Source organism: Ruditapes philippinarum, unplaced genomic scaffold (assembly GCF_026571515.1).
Source record: "Ruditapes philippinarum isolate M1 unplaced genomic scaffold, ASM2657151v2 ctg859_1_1_1_1, whole genome shotgun sequence".
Classification (NCBI taxonomy): domain Eukaryota; kingdom Metazoa; phylum Mollusca; class Bivalvia; order Venerida; family Veneridae; genus Ruditapes; species Ruditapes philippinarum.
In genome coordinates this window covers 89,850-112,062 of record NW_026862944.1, presented here as the reverse complement: position 1 = coordinate 112,062, position 22,213 = coordinate 89,850, and the positions used below count along the sequence as shown (strand labels likewise).

Sequence of the window (22,213 nt, the reverse complement as noted above, 5' to 3'; positions counted from 1 at the left end):
CTTGACTAACCTCCATGCCAAATATTAAGACTATGGGTCTAAGGATTCTTAGGTAATTGGGCGGACAAGCTTTAATTAGCCAAGGCCCCTGTGACCATGACCTTAGACCTGAAAATAAATAGGGGTCATCTACTAATCATGACTAACCTCCATGCCAAATATGAAGACTGTGGGCCGAAGGATTCTTAAGTTATTGGGCAGAAAAGCTTTCTTCAGTCAAGACCCCTGTGACCTTGACCTTTGACTTGGTGTTCTCAAAATTAATGGAGGTCATCTACTAATCATGACTTAACTCCATGCCAAATATGAAGACTGTGGGTAAAAGGAATCTTAATTTTATGGTCGGACAAGAAAAAAGCGGCGGACGCCCGACGGCCGGACAAGCTGATTCCAGTATAGCCCCCTTACAACTTTGTTGTGCGGGGGTATAACAGATTTCAAACATTGATAAGTTAGGTCATCTTCTTGGTGATGAACTGGCGCCTCTATATTCAAATGTGGTTCTGTTCATACACAAGTTATCTCATGTTCTTCATGATAAACTCTCACCTTGAAGATGATGAGTTCTGTTCATACATATTTCAAAAATAGATAAGTGATCTTATTTTCCTGGTGAAAAACTGGTCGCTCATTTAATATCAATACATATAATGTCGCTCATTCAAGTTCTATACATATTATGATATTTCAAATATTGGAAAGTTATCTCATGTTCTTGGTGAAAGACTGGTGACTAGTTTTCTCCTCAATGTCTTTTCTTATTAGATTAAGTCAAGTTACTATATTCATTAGGCTTTCAACATCACACATTCCAACATTGCAAATGGCAAGCAGTCTCCTGGTATTCCAATTTCTTTAATTTTGAAAAACCCAAATGTGTCAATTTCTCTAGTGTTTCCGACATGAAGACACATCTACATGCATCTGTCCTTATCACTCCTGCTATTACTGTTCTATCATACAAACGCCACTGTTTCCTGAAATATTTGTTTAGAAAAAGTTAATAGCAAAATAAAAATTCCATTATTTTTTTTTTTTTTTTCGGGGAGGGGGGTGGGGGCAATTTAAAGCACAATTTCCAGCTTTACTACTTGAGGAAGACCTTGGTGCACCTATGTGTATGATTTCAGGCACCTGGGTACCATCAATGTTCCATAAATGAGCTAGATAGCTTTCTCACATGAAATGATCCGTAAACACTTGCAGAGCACGAACCTACAGCAGTGAAAGGCTTAAAGGTTTAAAGTCAACCAATCGCCACAGACACCCCAAGTATTTTATCATTTTGCTAAGCAGCAATTTTTTCAAAATCATTTAAATTTATAAATGTGAGTGATTCTGATAAGCTATAGACAGCTAAGTGAAGATAAGATAATCATATGTCAGATATGTCGGAGTGCTTATTGTGAATATTCATTATTTTAAATTAATGTGAATTCTCCTGAGGTGAAAATGAAAGGAAAGCTGAATTCCTAAATACATGTTACATGTCACAATTGTTCTTGTTATTAATTTTGTTCCTAATTTCTATTCTATAAGATGATATTTAAATTCACTGTAATTCCTTTTTATAAATTTGGATTTTTGTGACAATAGTCTATCAAGTGACAGAAGCTCACTGACTTAAAATAAACTATCCTGTGTCAGCCTTTAAACAAGTCAAGAAAAAAAAAAGCTATTAGAATATAATAATTAAGAAATATCATATACAACCACTTCTAAATCATCATGTACCGCTTCCTTAAATGCCATGCTACTGAAAGAAACATTTTACCATTTATTCACTGCAAGGTTTGTCAGATTGACAGTCTCACATTTTATTTCATCCTCACTGACCCTAAAGCATCCTTAAAATCGATGTCGCGCCGTTCACATTTACAAATCTGACATGTAGGCCGACCATCTGAAACAGAAAGTTGGAAAGATAAAATATAATTATTATTAGACATACATATAGTATCCCAATAATTATGTTAGTTGAAATCAATAGTCAAATCAATAATTTAAGCAGTGTTAGAAATTAGCAGTAGTAAGTCCTATATAGCCCCTGAATACTAAATTTCTCCTCGGGCTACCAACTTTTCACAGTAACAGGCCTAACCAAGCTACTGTATTTTAAGAGGCAATATAAACAACTGTTTTGAACAAATTAATCGTGCCAGAGAAATGTTATTTGGGCTAGTGAATATTCCAATCTGGTAGTCCGACCAGACTAGTCGATTCAAATCCTAATTTCTTACACTGTTTAAGAAACAATTTGTTCATAATTGTCCAAGAACAAAGATTTTTATAGTATACTATAGTAGTTATAGTGTATATACAGTATGTACTAAATGTCATTTCAATCTACTATACTGTCCTTAAATTTTAAGAAAACAACTATCTTTAAAATCCATTGTCTCAGAAATTGCAAAACCAAGTAAATGAAATTGTTCTGTATTTGTATTATTCTACACAACTTCTGATCACAAAAGCTTCAAGGACATTAATGAGTGAATCAGGTCCTATCCTGAAAGATTGTTGCGTACAAGTTTGAAGACAATCCATTCAAAAATAACAAAGTCATAGCCACTAATAGCAAAAATTAGGAAAATTTAAATATTTTACCTTGAATGTTTATATGAAGGTCAAGTTTAGTCTGGTCTATTTGAAGGGTTGTTGTGGCCAAGTATGAAGACAATACACCAAGATCTGAAAAGTTATGAAAGGTTAAAGTTTGTTGACAGCAACGGGAAAGCTGTCATGACTGTAACAATATATTTTGACCCTAGCCGATACACACTGTTGAGGATAGCCGTTCAGCATTTTTTCAATAATAAATAAATGCAATGATAAAATTGGTAACTTGCAAGTCTTCTAACATTTTTACAAAGAATGAACATATATATTTTTTCCTAATAATTCTACGATGACGTTCAGCCTTTTATATTATAACAAGATATCGGAAAGATATATATCAGAAATGAATTGGCCCGTGGACTTTAATGTCAATCATAGAGCTCTTATCCAAAATGTAATGGTAAGCAAACATCCAGCATGTAATTTTCAAGTAGCTAAAAGTGAAATGAAATTATTAAAAATACTTTGTCATAATTCAACTACTGTTGGAAATTGACCCACATGTTTGATTACAAATGTATCTATATAATAATGTCCATAAAAATATAATAAATTAATTTTCAGTCTCTTTCTCTTTGCGCTTTCACACAGATTTAAATTATTCAACTCCATGATTTTCAGAAGGAAAAAAAATCTTTTGATCATCAAACACTACAAATTACTATACCAACTGTAAATTGCAGTCTGTGCGAAAGGCTGTCGGTCCTCGGACCTCGCCAACTAAAAATCAGTAGGGTCGAGATAAATTTCGATACAGTCAGTTGTCATGTCCGAATAAAATTTCAGCCAGTTTGAAACAATTTTTGGCTTTCTGAAATATGCAAGGCTTCCAAGATCGATCTATCTTTTTAATTTTTGCTTGTATTCACAGACCAAGATAACCAAAATCACCGCAGGATACGGCAAGTTTTTGCTAAGTAATGTAAGCCACCATCCATCTTGTATTGGATAATTTCTTTACCAAAGCATATTTTTTCTCCAATCTTCAAAATTAAACCTTTGAAAGATGTACATGTATTGTTTTCTTGTGAATTATGCTAATGTTTTATCAATATGTTTCTGTATATTTTTTTCTCTAGTATTTTATAGTTGAGTCTGATAATTCATATATGCTTAATATTTTTCTTTATAATTATGGCAATATCCCTCCCCCATACCTACAAAACTAGAAATGTGTCCATAGGACACGGATGCCCCCACACACCACTGTTCTGTCAATCTTATGACTCTAGGTCAAATATTTTTTGGACTACATGTGCCACAAGTTGAAAACTAAAAATCAACAAAGGGCCATAATTCTGTTAAATTTGGTCGCAGCAAAAATTCCTACCTTTACTACCATCTACACATTAAGGTTGTTAATCCCTGGAAGTTTAAGCAAAATCTGCCATCCGGTTTAAGAGGAGTTGCGTTCACAAAATTTCTACATAGTATATAATGAAAAAAACAACAAAGGGCCATAATTCTGTTAAATTTGGTTGCAGCAAAAATTCCTTCCTTTACTGCCATCTACACATAAAGGTTGTTCATCCTTGGAAGTTTAAGCAAAATCTGCCATCCGGTTTAAGAGGAGTTGCATTCACAAAATTTCTATATATGTAGTATATAGTGAAAAAATCAACAAAGGGCCATAATTCTGTAAAGTTTGGTCGCAGCGAAAATTCCTTCCTTTACAACCATCTTCACCTTAAGGTTGTTCATCCCTGTAAGTTTAAGCAAAATCTGCCATGCGGTTTAAGAGGAGTTGCGTTCACAAAATTTCTACATAGTATATAGTGAAAAAATCAACAAAGGGCCATAATTCTGTTAAATTTGGTTGCAGCGAAAATTCCTTCCTTTACTACCATCTACACATTAAGGTTGTTCATCCCTGTAAGTTTGAGCAAAATCTGCCATGCGGTTTAAGAGGAGTTGCGTTCACAAAATTTCTTCATAGTATCTATTGAAAAAATCAACAAAGGGCCATAATTCTGTTAAATTTGGTCGCAGCGAAAATTCCTTCCTTTACTACCATCTACACATTAAGGTTGTTCATCCCTGTAAGTTTAAGCAAAATCTGCCATCCGGTTTAAGAGGAGTTGCGTTCACAAGATTTCGGGACGTACGGACGGACTGACGGACTGACACTCGGACGGACAAGTGCAACGCTATATGCTCCCACTCTGTGGGGGCATAAAAACCTGTCAGAGTCCGGGCGGGGGAAAAATCATCAGTCTAAGGATCCCAGTCCTTGCGGGTGGAATTTTTTTTTACTTTCGCATTGACTGAAATTGTATATGATATTCAATAAAATCTTTTAGAAAAACAAGTTTGCATATTATTGTTTTAGGCAACTCATTTTAAAATGCTGTACAGCTAGCCTCAACAGTGAGTATATGCTAGTCGTATTTGACTCGCATACAGCCAAAACTGGTTCATACTGCTAGCCACTGCCTATTCCTCTACCAATTCCATGAATACTATTAGTGTAAAAATCATATAGATGTTAAACAATAAAAGTAATGATGACTAAATATGATGTATATAAAATTCCGCTGCTAAAGACAATTTGTTTTTATTGATTGTTTATATCAACAAAGGTAATGAGGTAAGTTTATCAAGTTTCCCCGGCAACAGAGTTGTGTGAAAAAAATGTCAATTTGATTAGCCCTTGAAGCAACCATGCACAACATGTGTATTAATAAATCCTTACAATTATCAAGAAAATAGAACAATTATTTTATCAAGCACTTAAACAATAAAGACGTAATTTGACTGGTTTATACAGAAAAAAATAGTTGAAAGTATCTTGACAGGTATTAATTGGAAATAGATACACAGTTCAACTGTTAAATGGAAGCGGTCATTCAGCTGTTTCGAAAATGAAAGTACACACCAAAAACACTTCAAATTCAGATTCTCTGCGTAATTAATTTACAGAGTGCATGAACGCAACAAATTGTTAACCTTGTACGTTTTTAGTTGATTTTAAAGCGTAATATTATGCCGATATTCACATTATCTGGAATCTGTTATATTTAATGATATTATATAATCAGTTATCTTATTATTATCGACCTGTGGTTTTGAATTTTAATACAACCACTTTTTTTCAGATATAAATATCTATAAATTTACAAATAAAAAATCTATAAAATTATGGACTGACTATAAATATCATGAAATCCTACATCTGATGAAGGCAAAACTGTGAAAATCAGATCTACATGTATGAAATAAGTATTTCTTATTTTAAGTCATATTGAGTTATGGAAGCCAGAACTAACTCGGGGCCGAGTACGTTTTAGGGCCGAGCTGACACTGCACTAAAATTTGCAGTCTATCTAGCAAAATATATCAATAGCTTTACTAGATTGTGAAGAAAACTTGATTATACATACGGAATTGATTGCAACCAAAATATCAACGTAATAGCTGGGACTTCCTAATTGATAGCAGATCTTCTCAACCTTTACTCGGAATAACTGACCAAGATGGCGATTTCGGCAAAATGACGTCAGAGGGAAAATAGTTCGTATTCATACGCATACAAATTTTTACTCTGTCATTAACACTTTTTAACCATTTTAAGCTTGAACTGTTGAAAGTTATCTAATTTGAAAATCGTATTCCATCTTCCTGAATTATTGTGTTCTATGATAGTTAATTAATTTATGACTTGATAAAATTGGCACCAAATTTTTGCAAGTACTTTGGCTCTCATGCATCGGGAATCAGAAGGTAGAACAAATAAACTGGTTCTCATTAATTTTTTATCGACTGCTAGCGTAGTAATATTCAAATCGCGTAAAGCAATGGTATTTGTAATTTTGTGATAAAAGGATTTAAAATTAAGTAATAAAATAACCAGTCAATTTTAAATTAGATAAGGTATTATGATGATCTGAATATTATGGCAAAATATTGGAACTATTTTTGCTCAGCGCAGCTAGATTGCCTAAATGCGTTCAGAAGGTAGTAAGCTGAATTTATCGTAATTACATTGGGGGCTTGCGCCCCCAAAAACGATGTGCTCTGGCCCTTGCAAATAAAAAAAATCTAAAAAATACGGTGACTATTAATTGCTGATGATTTTATCCAAAAATATTTTTAATGAGACGTACATATCCAAAAGAAATAAAAATACAAATGACTTATATTTTATTGTCTATATGCCCACTATGTTAAAACACGAAGCAATTCTAAATAACTTTCTCACATGTATAATCACGGATTTATCCGTGGTATAATGTATTATGCTTGAAGTCTATTTGCATGGCTTTATTTTAGAAATATGTCGTTGAAAGTTTTTTTTCCATTTACATATCATTTCTTGGAATAAATCGATAATGACACTGATTTACAAGTTTGACCAGGGTTTTAGGCATATATTTCATTCTGCTTGAAAGTAGAAAATCTGGATTATATCAGATTGGGACACAAAATATATTGCTCCTTGTATGGAACAAATTTTCTCTGTTATATATTTTGTGTGTTTTTTTTTCTAAAAAAACCCTAAATGTCTCCCCGGTTGCATGTCCGTCGCATTCAGTGCTGCAGCACTTTGATTTCTTTTGCACCCTGCATACTATTGACAATATCTAGACACAGGGAAAGACAACATTGCAAATTTTTTTTACCAGGCTTGAAATGGACAGGATACAATATTAGTTTTTATGTATTTTTTCTATAAACTAAAATCAGTCAGCATGTTTGTTAACCTGACATCACCAATTAAAACTTATCGGCAATAACCTAAATGATAAAAGTTAAGGTGTTTGACAGATAATTACATTCAGTGTGTTTTTAAAACTTATCACATACCCGTGCCGTTTTTGCGACTCTGTAAAAATGGTATTGCATTATTGTTTTGTTACTGAATTTATTGAACTTGTTTAATAAAATAATATTATGCTCGCCAGAGGCTCGATTAATATGATTTTATTCAACTCGTTTAATAAATTCAGTATTAAACTTACACTCATTCAATATTCTCTATTCATCACTTAATAAGGTTTATAATGTGTCTAGAGAGACAGTTAATTACTTTGACTTGTGGTTTAATTAATAAGAATTAAATACAACTATAAACAGCATTTCTATAAACAGCAGATTCTACAAAACCTACCAGGACAGTCATTGAGTCTGAACCAACTAACCTTTTATCTCTTCATTAAAACTTGTACCAATGTACACATTATTTCATGCTTATAGCTTTAATGTTGTTGTAATATTTACAACAATATAAGATGTTGTTGTTGTTACAAAATAATGATGGATAATCAAATTGACATTGAAACCCCTTACAAAATGAAAAACTACTTTAACTTAAAAAAATCACATTGAAAGAAGAAACAAACATTCTAGAATCATGGACATAAAAACCACTTTCATTATCAACAAACAGTTCAAGAAAAACTATTTTCACATTGAAAAAATCATAAATAATCACAGCTATGAGAGAAATAAACATTCTAGAATCATTACCAGTATGAATGGTGTTGTGTGGTTGGCTAGCTGGAGGTGAGGTTATACAAGGGGCAGCTATCATACTCTGTACTAACAAGTTTACTCTTTTAGGTACCTTCCCTGGAAACAGCTGCACCACCTCACCTAATGTAAACAGATGACTCACAACCTTGTCCTCGTCATTCACAACACCTGTACATTCAGTAAAACATAAGGAATTTTAACAATCCAGCCAAGGAAGCCCCATAATGGGGTGGGGTGTACTGTTTATAATCTTGTAATGACAATAATAGTAAGAAAACAATCAGCAGTTTGACTTCTTATTATTTAATTGTGTAACTTGTAAATCACAACTAGAAATAATAAATTTTTAACAATATATTGCAGTATAGTGATATTGCAAAAATGCCTAAAGTGACCTATCTTCTGAGTTTTTTTTAAAGCTCCAAATTTAAACTCCATTAATTTTTTGACAGAATGGAAATACATTTTCAAGATTTTTTACACCATTTGATGTAGGTCCATACAAATAATTTGTGTGCAAAAGCTCAAATCATTTACTCACTCCATTTCTCCAGAATAACAATTTTTAGTGTGCAAAATCACCTAAAATGAAAGTGTTTAAATGCTTTTACCTAAAGTCAGGCTAAGCATCAGTACTAGGAATCCCACTATTGATTTTCAATTTAATTCTGAGAATATTTCTTCATATCATTTTCATATTTTTCCAATTTTAAATGCCCTAGTAGTTAGTCTATGTAAGATTCTATCTTATAATCACAGAGAACATGTGTGTGAAGTTTCATCTTATTATCTTCAGTAGTTAAGGTGATACAAACTAGCATACAAAAACTTAACCATTAAGACGAGGATTCCAACACACTGGGGGTGAGTACAGTAGCTCTTTCTATTCTTTTAATAGTCAAGCTAAAAATATATACTGCAGAAAACGCAAACTTTCGTTTTCTTGAAAATTGCTTAGACTAGTTATATTTCTTTCATTACCACAATTTAATAAAGTAAATATTTAGAATGTTGATATAAATGATATACCATCATGTCCTTCAAGTACAACACTAGACAGATATTTATCACAAGTTGTGAGTAGTTGCCACGACCATTCTGTCTCCAATGACGACTTTTTCAACGCCTTCGCTTGCTCACTACATAGCTGAAGTAGAATAATGCATTTTATTTTATGCTTTTCAGTGGATTACTGATTTATCCGTGAAAATTATATTTGATAATTTCACAGTGAAAATTATCAAAATATAATTTCACTTTTTTCAATGACGAAACTACTTTTTTAAGATTTTCCCCATGTGGTACCTCAATTTTATTTTTACCGACAATTCTGACAATGCCAGGCTGTTAAAATAAATAGCAAAGCTGAAATAGATTAATAACTTAAATGTCAAAAGTAACACAGAGAGAGAACTTACTTCTATTCCTTCAAATTCCAATCACCAAATTTTGTCTCTAAATTTTTTTTTGTTTCGTTTTTACAGTCTGAAAAATACATTCCTTCCCCATGCAAAACGGGCTCTTGATGACATTTGGGCATATTAAAGTATCCTACGAGCAATAACTGCCGTATGCTTTATGAAAAATTGAAAAGCATTGACAGCCATCACTCGTAAAATAAGTTAAAACAACCCAGCGTTCCTTCAGCAAGCTTCCAATTTTTCCATTTTCCTAGCTCCTTTTCTGAATGTTTTCACTTCTGTCAACACTTATTTTTTGTCTGTTACAATCCTCAAATAAGTTTTCTTTCTTTTAAAAAAAGTGTATGACTAACAAATCCAAATTATATCCTTCTGAATCTTACACAATTATTTTCCTCCCATGAAATACACAACTTTAAAAAATGGCTGCCGTTTACATTTTAGAAAGCCAGGTCTAATATAAATTCGCAGTAAGTAACAGAAATATGGATGGATGGTTGGAATTTTCTCCTGCAAGAATTGTTTGTTTTTATGATTAAACAAGCGATCATTTGTATTTTTTTAATAAAATGAATAAATATCACCGTCATTTAACCTTGATTGGCGGACTTATTTTTTAGCTCAAGACTTCTTGTTTTAAATGAGAAATTCCGTCTAAATGGGGCTCTCAATGGGGGAAACAGATTTTAATATTAACGTTAAAATTATGGAAATTTCGTTTTAACTTGTTTTTAAGCATAAAATAAAAAGAAAATTTGTCTGTTTGTTGTGTAAGATGTAATTTTATTTCATCTCGTGAACTTTAAAAACAGTATTCTCACTCGTGGCTACGCCACTCGTGAGAATACTGTTTTTAAAGCTCACTCGATGAAATAAAATTTCATATTACACACAAACAAACAAATATCCTCTATACATTAACTTAAAGATATACTATGCTCAAATTTGATATTAGAAAATATTGTTAATTGCTTTACCATCTCTTTATAAACATAAAATAAACATGTTTTGACTTCACACAAAGTAGGTATGATATGTTTAAGATTCTACACACTCTAGGTGGTCACACTATGAATATATACTGTTATTAAAACAATTGGCAATTTTTTTTATAAGAAAAGACCAACTTTACTTGACCTGTAATAGGCAATGAAGCTCCACATACATAGTTTATTCATCATTTTAGTCATATTAGACATATTTAGAAAGAAATTCATAGATTTCAATAAATTTCTGTGATTAAAATATTTTACTCAAGGATGAGCACAGTATATTGTAAGCAAGGCCTCACTTTCATTCTGTTACAAAAGTGAAACTTCAGAATTAATCAAACGGCAAACCTTTGATAAAGTACTAATAGAGACTGAGATAAGGTCTGGTGGTGACTCAAACTTCATCAGCCTGTCATTGAGGTCTGTAATCAGTATATCCCTCTCTTGTGTAGACATGTGTTTGGCAACATACTTCATTACAGTCAATACTCTATTCATAGTCTCATAACATTTCTCTAGAAATAAAGTAAATACATTACAAGTGTTTCCTTCATGTGAAATGTGGTACTACAGTTCAATCTAAGACACTATGTTGTAAACAAGTTCCAAAGTATTGAAAAATGGACAATTTTAACATGGATTTTCTTTAATTAGAGATTGAAAATTTCTCACTCGTCCACTAGTAATTAGGAGTAGAATTTAAGAGAATTTGATGCAGGACAAGTAGTAAAATGTTGCCTGTACACTAGAATAACAAGCTACTCGCCCTGCAGGATGAGTGACTCTGAAAATATTTTTCGATGGCGTAAATAAAATAATTAGGTGTATTTTTAGAAGAAAGAACTAACAAGATACTATCATTTAATACTATAAAATTACTATAAGGTTAGTCTGAAGTTTTAATGTTTGGTGTTAAGAAGTTGATAAAACAAACCTTGTGATCCCTCATTCTGCCAATACTCTAGAAGAAAACCATGAGTTATCTCAGGAGCTGCTGGAGCTACCTCGGCTAGCAACATCCATCCAGCCTGTTACAAATACATGTCAGAGAAGATATTACTTAAAATATCTAAAATTACAACTGAGAAATAATTTTTTTATGTAAATAAAGCAGTAGGAAGGGATCCTGCTGTAGCACACATGTTTTTTTTTTTCTAAACCTTTTATTAACCTCAACCTAATTGCAGCATCTGGGCATAGTGATGAAACTAATGCGGCAAAACCAGGTTTTCACAGAAGCTTTGTCAACAAGTGCCATGGTGCATGTGAGCATTTTTCAATTAAATTGTTTATGGTGGAGTTATGGCCTTTTGATTTATTACATATATAATAAATAGATAAACATTAATTTGTATCTTTCATGTTTTTATTTTTAGTAACAGTGACCTTGAACTTGACCCAAGGAATCCCAAAGTAATCCCTTGTAAGTTCTTCACATTAGCTTGCTTTACATCAAGTTTCATTGAAATATCTCATTCCATTTAATAGTAAATGACACTGACCATAGTTGGCCTAAATGCAATCTCAAGAGCTGTTTTCATATAAACTTGCTATACACCAAATTTATTTAAGATATCTTGTGGGCACCACGGACATCCTGTAAGCTAACTTATAGCTTCTTCGAATGAAAGAATCCATTGTCTCTGTTAAGACTCCAACCCAAAACATTTAGGGGAAAGTGATTATAAGTCAGCAACCTAAATCACCTAGCCACTGAGCCACCAAGTATTTTATGAATAAGCCATTTAATGTGTTACACATTTCTGGTATAAACAATTTGTTATGTAGTCTATGTCTTGCCAAAGATAACAAAAATAAAAACAACTTACAGCATTATTACATGTGCCTATGTGAGTTTTGAGAGCTTGCATCAGTGCAGACTTGATTTTACCCTGTCTTGACCAATGTCTACATGCTTTCTGTAGATATCTCCTGTCAAATAAAATAACAGTTTTAGTACATGATGATCACCTCTTGAAAACAGAGTATTACTTTTCATACTTCTTTATACAGTGTCTATTCTAGAATTTGAAAAACAGGGGATTTTTATTGAAAAGTGTGAATTTATTACATTTGTTGATCAATTTTCTTCTTTCTGTATGTAAATTTTTCCCCCTGCCTCTGAAAAAATAGTGGGAAATTCTCAAAAATGAGTAAATACCTCCCTCCTCTCCTAGAATAGACACTGTTTATATAATACAAATAAATTTGCCAATGAAACAATGGTATTTGAAGATTTTCAGTACTTTAAGGCTATTTAGTTCACAATTTTGAAAAAGAAAACTTCATTAGATATAGGTTTATACTTTTTATTTTGACCCTTAAATGACTCAACAACACTATAGGAAGTTTTCATCATATCATCAGTGTAAGAAATTAGGATTTGAATCCACTAGGCTGGTCGGACTACCAGATTGAAATATTCACTAGCCATAAAGACATTTCACTAGCACAATTCATTGGTTCAAAACAGTTGTTTATATTGCGTCTGAAAATACAGTAGCCTGGTCTGGCTTGTTACTTTGAACACTTGGTAGCCCAAGGACAAATTTAGTAGTCAGGGGCTATAGGACTACTGCTAATTTCGAACATTGTATCATATCATCATGGATATATTGTTTAATTATTTACTGTTTTGACAACATACAAACCTTTTATCAACATTTTCAGGCAGTGCTATTATATGGAGTAGGTCCCACGCTAGTTGATGGCGGTCAGACTTTGACCTAAATTACAACAATATATGCAGTTAACTAGAGAAGGCATGTTTCAAATATGACTCAATAACTGGGTAAAATTCCCTGCAAAGTGGCACAGACCAGCAAGCTTCTTTTGGTAATATATTTTATCCTTCTTTAAAACATAGTAAAGCCCTTGTCTGTCAGGATAAGAAAATAATGTTTAAGTTGAGTGATCATTTTTAGTTAACTAGTTTCTGCCATAAGGATACATTTGCTCAATCCTTTAATATTATGAAAATATTCCATATGTAAAATTTTTCTTTGTACAGTCTAACTTGCCAATGCCACCACGTGTATTAAGCAACTTTTGTCTTAAACTACCACTTTAAATTCCCCTGATCATTTTCTCTCTATATCTTTAATGTATTAAGCGACTTTTTTGCTCAACGCGACCAGCGACTGCTAATAGGTCAGCTATTTGAGATAAATATTTTCATTAAACGAAAACTTTAACCTGTCAAGTAATTGCGTTTTTAGAGAACACCGCCTCGTAATGTCACAAGTGTCAACTATCAAAACACAAAAAATAAATGTGTGAAAAACTCTATTTCCCAAACCGTTTTAGTGTATGCAAATGAAGTTGAGTATACGCGTGACGTGTATTATCCAATAATATCGAAAAAACAATGCAACGCTCCGCCCCTACTGAGATGTTGTATACGCTTCGCTTGTTGACATTTATAATGCATTAAATTGACCTTGATTTTGATCAGCAATTAAATGAATCGTAACAATAAGATGGAGTTTGTTTATTTCAAATGAAACAATGCACAACAGAAAACACCTTCACTAATAGGGTTTTCGTGTTGGAGACGAGGAAAAACAACAGAGAAATTAAAAAATTCTGGAAAAATGTCAAACATGTATGTAATGGATCAAAACTGTTTTGTCAATAAATATCAGAAAGTTATATTTTATATAAGCATCCATTTAGATAATCGGAGCGTACTAATTATTCCACATTTATGTAAATGAAGTTGAAAAACATTCCCACCGCAAAAGAAAGATGTCATTTATAAATTTTGACTTTTATATCATGTTTTGTCTTAAGAGACCGTTTCTTTTAGCGACTGTTTTGGGTGTTTCCCTTTCGCGGTCGCTTAATACACGTTTGACTGTACAGTAGAACTTCGGTAAGTCGAAGTTGGTGGGACTTGCGTAAAAACTTCGACACATCGGGACTTCGACTCATGAATCGGTCTGAATTTCATGACAAAATTTCAACCCGTGACTAGCCTTAATTATAAGATCTATAACGTAACCTACTTCATATTTTTCTTTCATTCATTAATCTGATATTTTACATTATACAATGATAAATATGACATGTTAAGTAACTTTTCACGGCTAATGATTTGGACTCCCTGTTGACGTATACATTGAAGTTACAAAAGGCGTAACAATACGAAAGGGCAATAACTTAACCCTTTCCCCCATGAGCATATTGTGAAAAATGGCCGTTTTCACTGAAAAGCCTCCTGTTACAAGTTCAAACTGCTATGAAACTATGAAAAATGCTCCAATACTAATCAAACTTGGCACAAATGTTGACTGGACCATTGCCTTTGTAACGACATGCTCAGTCTTAAATTTCCTGTTACCATGGCAACGAGGGGACATCTCAAAATTGCCAAAAATCACTATTTTGCCTCGATTTTTTCCATCAAAATTTATTTCAAAGTGCAGCAACTACTCAAGGGATTGAGATAGAGTCAACGGCTTTTCAGCGTTGGTTAAACGTTACATTATGATCGACCTGGGGTCATTTTTAGCCTCTCACAAGTCCAAAATTTTCTTGGCGATGAGGGGGACTCCGACCCCCTTTTCAAACCCCCCTAACAGAAGGGGGCACATCCCCTTCTGGCAACCCCCTGATGTATCTTTTGGATGGGGGCGGCGCCGAAAAAGTGCTCAATTTTTTAAGCAACATTTCTCAAACGAAAACTTATGTTTGGGGCCCAAATAGGACATTTTTTCACTATTTGAGGCCAAAAAAGGGGGGGGGTCAAAAGTGCGTTGTTTCGCGTATATATGTGGTAAAGGGTTAACAAAAAATGATGAAAAACTTTGGAATCACCTAAAAAAACTAGTTTTTCCATGTTAACATGTCGTATTTCACCTAATTTTGGTGAAAAATTGGTGTTTTGTAACATTTATAATTTTTTTAGTTAACCCTTTCCCCCATGAGCTTATTGTGAAAAATGGCCGTTTTCACTGAAAAGCCTCCTGTTACAAGTTCAAACTGCTATGAAACTATGAAAAATGCTCCAATACTAATCAAACTTGGCACAAATGTTGACTGGACCATTGCCTTTGTAACGACATGCTCAGTCTTTAAATTTCCTGTTACCATGGCAACGAGGGGACATCTCAAAAATTGCCAAAAAATCACTATTTTGCCTCGATTTTTTTCCATCAAAATTAATTTCAAAGTGCAGCAACTACTCAAAAGGGATTGAGATAGAGTCAACGGCTTTTCAGCGTTGGTTAAACGTTACATTATGATCGACCTGGGGTCATTTTTAGCCTCTCACAAGTCCAAAATTTTCTTGGCGATGAGGGGGACTCCGACCCCCTTCAAACCCCCCTAACAGAAGGGGGCACATCCCCCTTCTGGCAACCCCCTGATGTATCTTTTGGATGGGGGGCGGCGCCGAAAAAGTGCTCAATTTTTTAAGCAACATTTCTCAAACGAAAACTTATGTTTGGGGCCCAAATAGGACATTTTTTCACTATTTGAGGCCTAAAAAAAGGGGGGGGGGTCGAAAGTGCGTTGTTTCGCGTATATATGTGGTAAAGGGTTAACCAGCCTATAGTAAATATTTCGCGTGTGATTATCACGCGACACCGGGTCACGGAAGTACTCAAATGATAGTTCTTACTGTTTACATGTAGATCTACTTTCAAATACCGCTATGGCAATAATATATTGTAATGATTAAAGCATTTTTTCACACATTTAAACGCATACAAAGGATGTTTGAACATTCGGCTGTGTAAGTAACACCTGTCACTAAAGTTGATCGGAAATTGTCTTCGCGACCAGAAAAGGTGTGAAAATGTCTCGAGATCGAAAGTGTCAAAATAACCGAAGAACTTCGACTTATTTGTGGTGAATTGTACTAGATTTATTCTATACGGACCACGAAAAAACTTCGACACATCGAAAAACTCGACACATAAAATCTCGACTCATAAATAGTTTTTTATAAGGAATATATAAGGGAAAAAATCGGGACTTTCATTTTACTTCGACACATCGAGAAAATCGACTAATCGAAGTTCGACTCATAGAAGTTCTACTGTATTATAATTTTGTTGTATTTCTTTCATTACAGAAATAAACAATCTGATAAAGTTAAAGTAACAAAATACATTTTAATTGGTTTCCTGTCAAAGTAAAGTAACAATTATAACTAAATGGTGATTTGTTGAGTTTACTTGTGAATGTTAACTGATTCAAGAGTATTGTTTCACTTATTAACAGACCAAATGAGTGAAGCTAAGACCATTTGTCTGTTGAGAATATTCCATCCATACAGACATGGTCGTGATGATGTCCAACATGGGTAATCCCAGTAATTGGGCATCCAAGTTGACATAAATGTAATTTTTATTCATATTAATATATACCTTTGGTACGCTACTATGTTTCTGATTAATACTTCTTCTAAAGTATCCATACATTTCTCTGACACAGTTGTTTCTCGGTCCATTACCAGTGGAAGTGCTGCCAGTAACCAATTACTGAAATATTCATTCACTCATTCATTTTACTTCAATCGTTAATCAATTAGTATATATATCAATTTATGTATTACACTTGTGTAATACTTGATCAACTTTCTCACAAGTTCAAAAATGAAAAACAATATTTGATCAACTTACTAATATAAACAACTGTCTCAGTGCTTGATAGTAAAACAACAGCCTGGATAATGTAGAATTTCTAAGTTTAAAAAGAGCCATAATTCTGTAAAATCCATGTTAGAGTTATGGGCCTTGGAAGGTGAACTCAAATTATGCTTTCAATTAAGTTGGTGAAGTTTAAAACCATTCATTTCTGTAATTTGGGAGATACAAACTTGCATGCAAAAACCAAGGAATGATGCTGACGCCGACACTTGGGTGAGTACAATAGTTCTTCCTATTCTTCAAATTATTGAAGAAAAAATGAAAACACTATTTTATCAATGTCTGATGGAAATAAAAAAAATTACCTCTGTAGAAAAGTATCTTTAGGATTGTCCATCAGTAAATCTTTCAATGATTGAAACACTTGCTTCCTTACAGACAGTACGGGATCCCTGTAGTGTTTTGTTAGTGAATCTAAATTCTGAAAAATAAATTAACCATCAGAAATAATATATTTGAAATAACACTGTGCCTCTAAGCTTACAATTTGACGCTGTGGCCAAACTTAATGTTGCCCTCCCTTCCATGGGGTTGAATCACTAAAGGAACATAGGATTATGGATACTTTCATAAAATGAAGCTATCAAGTTAGCTTATGGAAGGTTTTCTGTTCTACACAGGTGCCCATGAGCCTCAAACAATACATAAAGGGACACCTGAGATCATCCTCCACCAGTAAAGCTTGTAAGGTGCATTTCCTTGCAGTCTTATCCGACTTCTTATTGTTGTCTACCTCCTATCAGAACTTTGATAATGAAACACCACACATCATCAATGAACTGTTTCCTAATTCAAAACTGGACAGGTCCATTTTACAAATCAAATCGGATAAATTAGAAAAGTTGAAACTAAAATTGAGACGTTCAACAGAACAAGAAACCATTATCAACCTCTTTCGTGAAGTTTGGCATTTCAAATCTCACTGCAGCCTCTAGAGCCTGTACTGCCGCCTTTCTAACATTCTGTTTACTATCATTCAATCTACTACGTAACATAGAGAAAACACCTTTACTGTTTGTCAGATCTGAAATATATGTGAAATATATGTATTAAATATTAATATAAATACTTGTATATTGAAATAGCAAACATTTATAGATTTTATTGCATCTATATTTCAGACGCTGTATAATAACAAGGAAAACTTACAGGCAGGTGGCCATTGTTGTCATGAAAATACACAAGTTGGTCTCCTTTAAAGGGCTCCCAATATCAATAATTTACATGACACCAAAGGATTACCGTGATAGTTTTAAAAATTTGCTGTGGTATAAAAGCACCCTGATGACATTTTACATAGCCATTGGGGGCCTACATAAAGATATATATGGTATGTGATTATGTTTTATAAATAGCAGCAGATAGTAAAAATTCAAATTTGACATACATACTAATAAAATAAACTCAATTTATGCAGTTCTTCTTCTTTATCCCTTGACTGAATGTTGAAATGACACATTAACTAAAATACATCATAATTATATCACATACTGAGGTTGACTCCAGGTGTGAGATTCACATGATGCATAGGCGTGTCCTTAGGTCTAGTCCCGCCCTCTGCACTTCTGTCAACAGTGCTGGCACCCTCTATGGTCTGTTGAGCTATTGTGACCTCTGACCTCTGTGAGGTTTCATCTGCTATAGTAACTGTGTCTTGCCCTGGAAGTTGCAATAAAACATATTAATAATAACCATCCCAAAATGAAATGGTGTAGGCAAAAAAATAAAAAATAAATATACTTAAATTTAAAAAAAAAAGTTTTGTTGATGAATAAATTTGTATTCAGAATACCAGAGATGGCTCATGTGCACAGTTCAAACAAGAAATCGCTCAAAAATTGAAAAAGAAAATTGGAAACAAGTTTACCTCTAGTTGCCCCAGGTGTTTTAATAAGTCTAGGTTGATTTGGTCGACCAGTAGCTGTAACCTGAGGTGTGACAATTTCTCTCAATATTCCAGCAATACCTTCATCTCTAGAACCAAAACATGGCGTCAGACATGAGATACCTCTTGCTCGAACACTAAAACAAATAAAATATGTGTAAATTTATGAATTCCTCACAGATAAAACTGATTATAACTTGTAGAAACAGCAGTCCATCATACTTATCTCACTCAAATTAAAGCTTACAATTTATTCCCTGAATTTTGGTTGGGTTCGATACCATGGAAATTGCGAAAAAAATCGCAAAATTGTGAAATTTTTCGTAAAAATTAACATTTATTCACACAGTTGCTTTAATCATGCTATACTCAGATTGGTTGTTATCTATTCTGTACCTTTTCTTTCTAACATCAAAAATACTATTTTGGATTATCCAAAAGACCCTATATCACAAGGAATTTTACCTTTCTTTTAGGTGTTAAATATTACCAGATGTCCACCTTTTATATACATCATTGGACCCATTCTGAAAATTGTGACGGTTCATTCGTGATTGTGAATGGGTCCGTTATTCTGTAATTCAGTACAACTTATATCAGGGAAAAAATCGCTCAGTATGGTCAGAAATAATTTCTATTTCAAGAATCAAAATGCTATCAGGGTGCCAAAAATATCAGGAGTCTTGATATGTCAAGCAAACTTCAAACAAGTCCTGCAACTTTACTTGGGGTAAATGACCGTCTTTTTCATCTTTATCCATGTCCTTCTGTAGACCCTCCCTCTGTTATATCAACGATATACTTCAGCTGGACCTTTCCTACTTAAATCTTTATATACATACAAAACAATATAATAGAAGAACATACCTAGCAGCAACATCAGTACATTTATCTAGTATCAAACCAAGTAGTGCCGAATGTGATGTGTACGGTAACAGATCAACAGAGACGTCATCAGTCATTGTCCTCTCTGGTAAAGCCAACAATGCTGAGGAGATCTCAACCGCAAAACAACGATTACTCGGCTAAAATTACACAATTTAAGTTAGAAACAGTCTCATAGGAGTTGGAATCTTATTGTCAGCAAATTGATTAAAATTCAGAATTCTTTTCTCCTTTCTGGTTCAATCTTTTAATTTGAAAGGCAATTTTATGCATTTTGATTTTGTAATAAGAATTTTTTGTCATTAGATTCGCTTTTCTATTGGACTCATTTATTTGCTCAAATGGGTTTTAAGTCACACTGACATTGCAAAAGTTATAGAAAAACAGGTGGTGGAAGACCTCAGATATCAATTGTTCATTATTTCAAGTACAAAATGTCACAAGAGTATGTCAGCAAATCTTTTATAGCTAGCTTGATTAATTAAGATACAGCTACATTTTAACGTTTTCTTTTCTATATCAACAGCAGACTAGATTTTTAAAAGAAGAATGCAGAATCAAAAATACCTGGGTATTCCTAGAGAGTTTGTGAAACCATCTCACAAGTTTACTGTAACTTTCATTGGGCATTTCCTTTGTTATATGAACAATAGTTTGAGTGACCCGGGTTCGATACTCTGCACGGTCTGTTACCTCCACACACATATGTTGTATCAGTGTTCGAACATTCTCCAGAGCTTTATCTCCACATTGCTTAATCAAAATACTAAAATTTAAAAAAAATTAACTTCAATGAATGAAATTTCCTTTCAACTAGTGTACGAAAGAAGTTTTTAAATGAATTTAATTATTTGGGTATAACATGTATTTTCACCTTTAAAATGATAGGAATATATATCTACGTGCATATACATTTAGCACTAAGTCACAAAAATATAAAACAATCAATTAACTACAAAAGCAAATTACATGTACACTTTAAGTAAATACAGCCTGTGAACTGTGGTTATATGAGATTTTATACTGTTTTACATACAAATTCCAAATATCAACAAACCATAGTTCTAAATTCAAACTAAATTTAGTCTATCATATATCCATTGTTCTATCATAAGACTAAATAAGTTTATCACATAAAGAATTCAAGGGTAAGAAATCAAAGATAATCTTAATCCTGAATAACTCACTCATTGCAAGTTGATAGATTTATCGGAAATTGTATTATACTGTATCAAATAGAATTAGCTTTACAAACAGAGAAAATTTTACCAGACAAAGGTGGCTGCATGGTCCTGTGTCACTGTGATTTGTTTTGTCACTGTTTGAACAGGTTTCATATCTACCAACATTATTAAATTTGGCATCAGGTGCTTAAAAACCTGAAAACATCATACAAATATAACATAGTGACATAAAATAAGAAATTCTTACTTTATCAACACAAGCACTTAAAACAGAAAAAATATATGAAAGACAATATGAAAGATAAATCAGAATTTAATCTAAAATTGACATTTATTGAACTATTTCAAGCCTGATTTGAGAATTTAAACGCTTAATTTTGAGACAATTTGCACAAAAAAAGTTGTTTCAAAACACCCCCCCCCACACACACACACACACAAAAAACCTTAAATAATTTAGTTTAATGTGATAATTGTAATATTTGATGAAGTATAGCATGAGTATTATAAATGTGAATTTTTAAGAAGCATACAAATTAAAAAAAATAAATAACAAGATTTTAAAGATGAAACTGAAATTACTTTTGTTTGTTTGTTTCATTTTATGCCTTTTCCCAACAGTATTTCAGTCATATAGGTGGGTAGTTTCATAACCATCATTCCTGGAGAGTTACACCGGTACTAGACTACCTTTCTCCACGCTAAACTACAAAAGCATCTCCCGGGGATCGAACCCACGCCAGAGAGGTAACTGGATTAGAAGTCATTGACTCTAACCCCTCGACTACAGAGGCGTTACTGTTCATGCTTATTTCATTGGACAAAGTTAATAAATAAAACATAAGCTGACAACTTACAGAGTTAATGATTGATCTGACATGACCATGGTGTTGCCCACACAAGGCTTGTAGACACTGAAATGTAAATTGTAAAAATACTATCAGGGTTTTTTTTTGGCCGATTTTATAGCCGTTATTCGGTCATATTCCCAATTGAAAATAGTATGTTTTTTTCCCAATTTTGATACAAAAATTCCCAATCGAAAACTTAAATTTTTTTTTTTAAAAATCGATCTTTGGGGGAACGTAAAATTAAGCAA

The 22,213-nt window shown here is 33.2% G+C and overlaps 1 protein-coding gene across 1 annotated transcript in view; it reads right to left on the bottom strand.

The window, feature by feature from the left end:
* LOC132720693 (condensin-2 complex subunit D3-L-like) overlaps nucleotides 1-22,213 on the bottom strand; it is a 60,611-nt gene that overhangs the window by 20,020 nt on the left and 18,378 nt on the right. The window contains exons 9-23 of the mRNA XM_060704876.1: nucleotides 21,972-22,028; nucleotides 21,200-21,309; nucleotides 20,498-20,696; nucleotides 19,913-20,070; nucleotides 19,028-19,182; nucleotides 18,652-18,819; nucleotides 18,051-18,184; nucleotides 17,466-17,581; nucleotides 16,879-16,992; nucleotides 13,156-13,230; nucleotides 12,334-12,436; nucleotides 11,439-11,532; nucleotides 10,853-11,019; nucleotides 9,121-9,238; nucleotides 8,086-8,259 (exon numbers count right to left, since the gene is read on the bottom strand). Coding sequence (XP_060560859.1) covers nucleotides 8,086-8,259; nucleotides 9,121-9,238; nucleotides 10,853-11,019; nucleotides 11,439-11,532; nucleotides 12,334-12,436; nucleotides 13,156-13,230; nucleotides 16,879-16,992; nucleotides 17,466-17,581; nucleotides 18,051-18,184; nucleotides 18,652-18,819; nucleotides 19,028-19,182; nucleotides 19,913-20,070; nucleotides 20,498-20,696; nucleotides 21,200-21,309; nucleotides 21,972-22,028 — 1,942 coding nt within the window. The remainder of the gene's footprint in view (nucleotides 1-8,085; nucleotides 8,260-9,120; nucleotides 9,239-10,852; nucleotides 11,020-11,438; nucleotides 11,533-12,333; nucleotides 12,437-13,155; nucleotides 13,231-16,878; nucleotides 16,993-17,465; nucleotides 17,582-18,050; nucleotides 18,185-18,651; nucleotides 18,820-19,027; nucleotides 19,183-19,912; nucleotides 20,071-20,497; nucleotides 20,697-21,199; nucleotides 21,310-21,971; nucleotides 22,029-22,213) is intronic.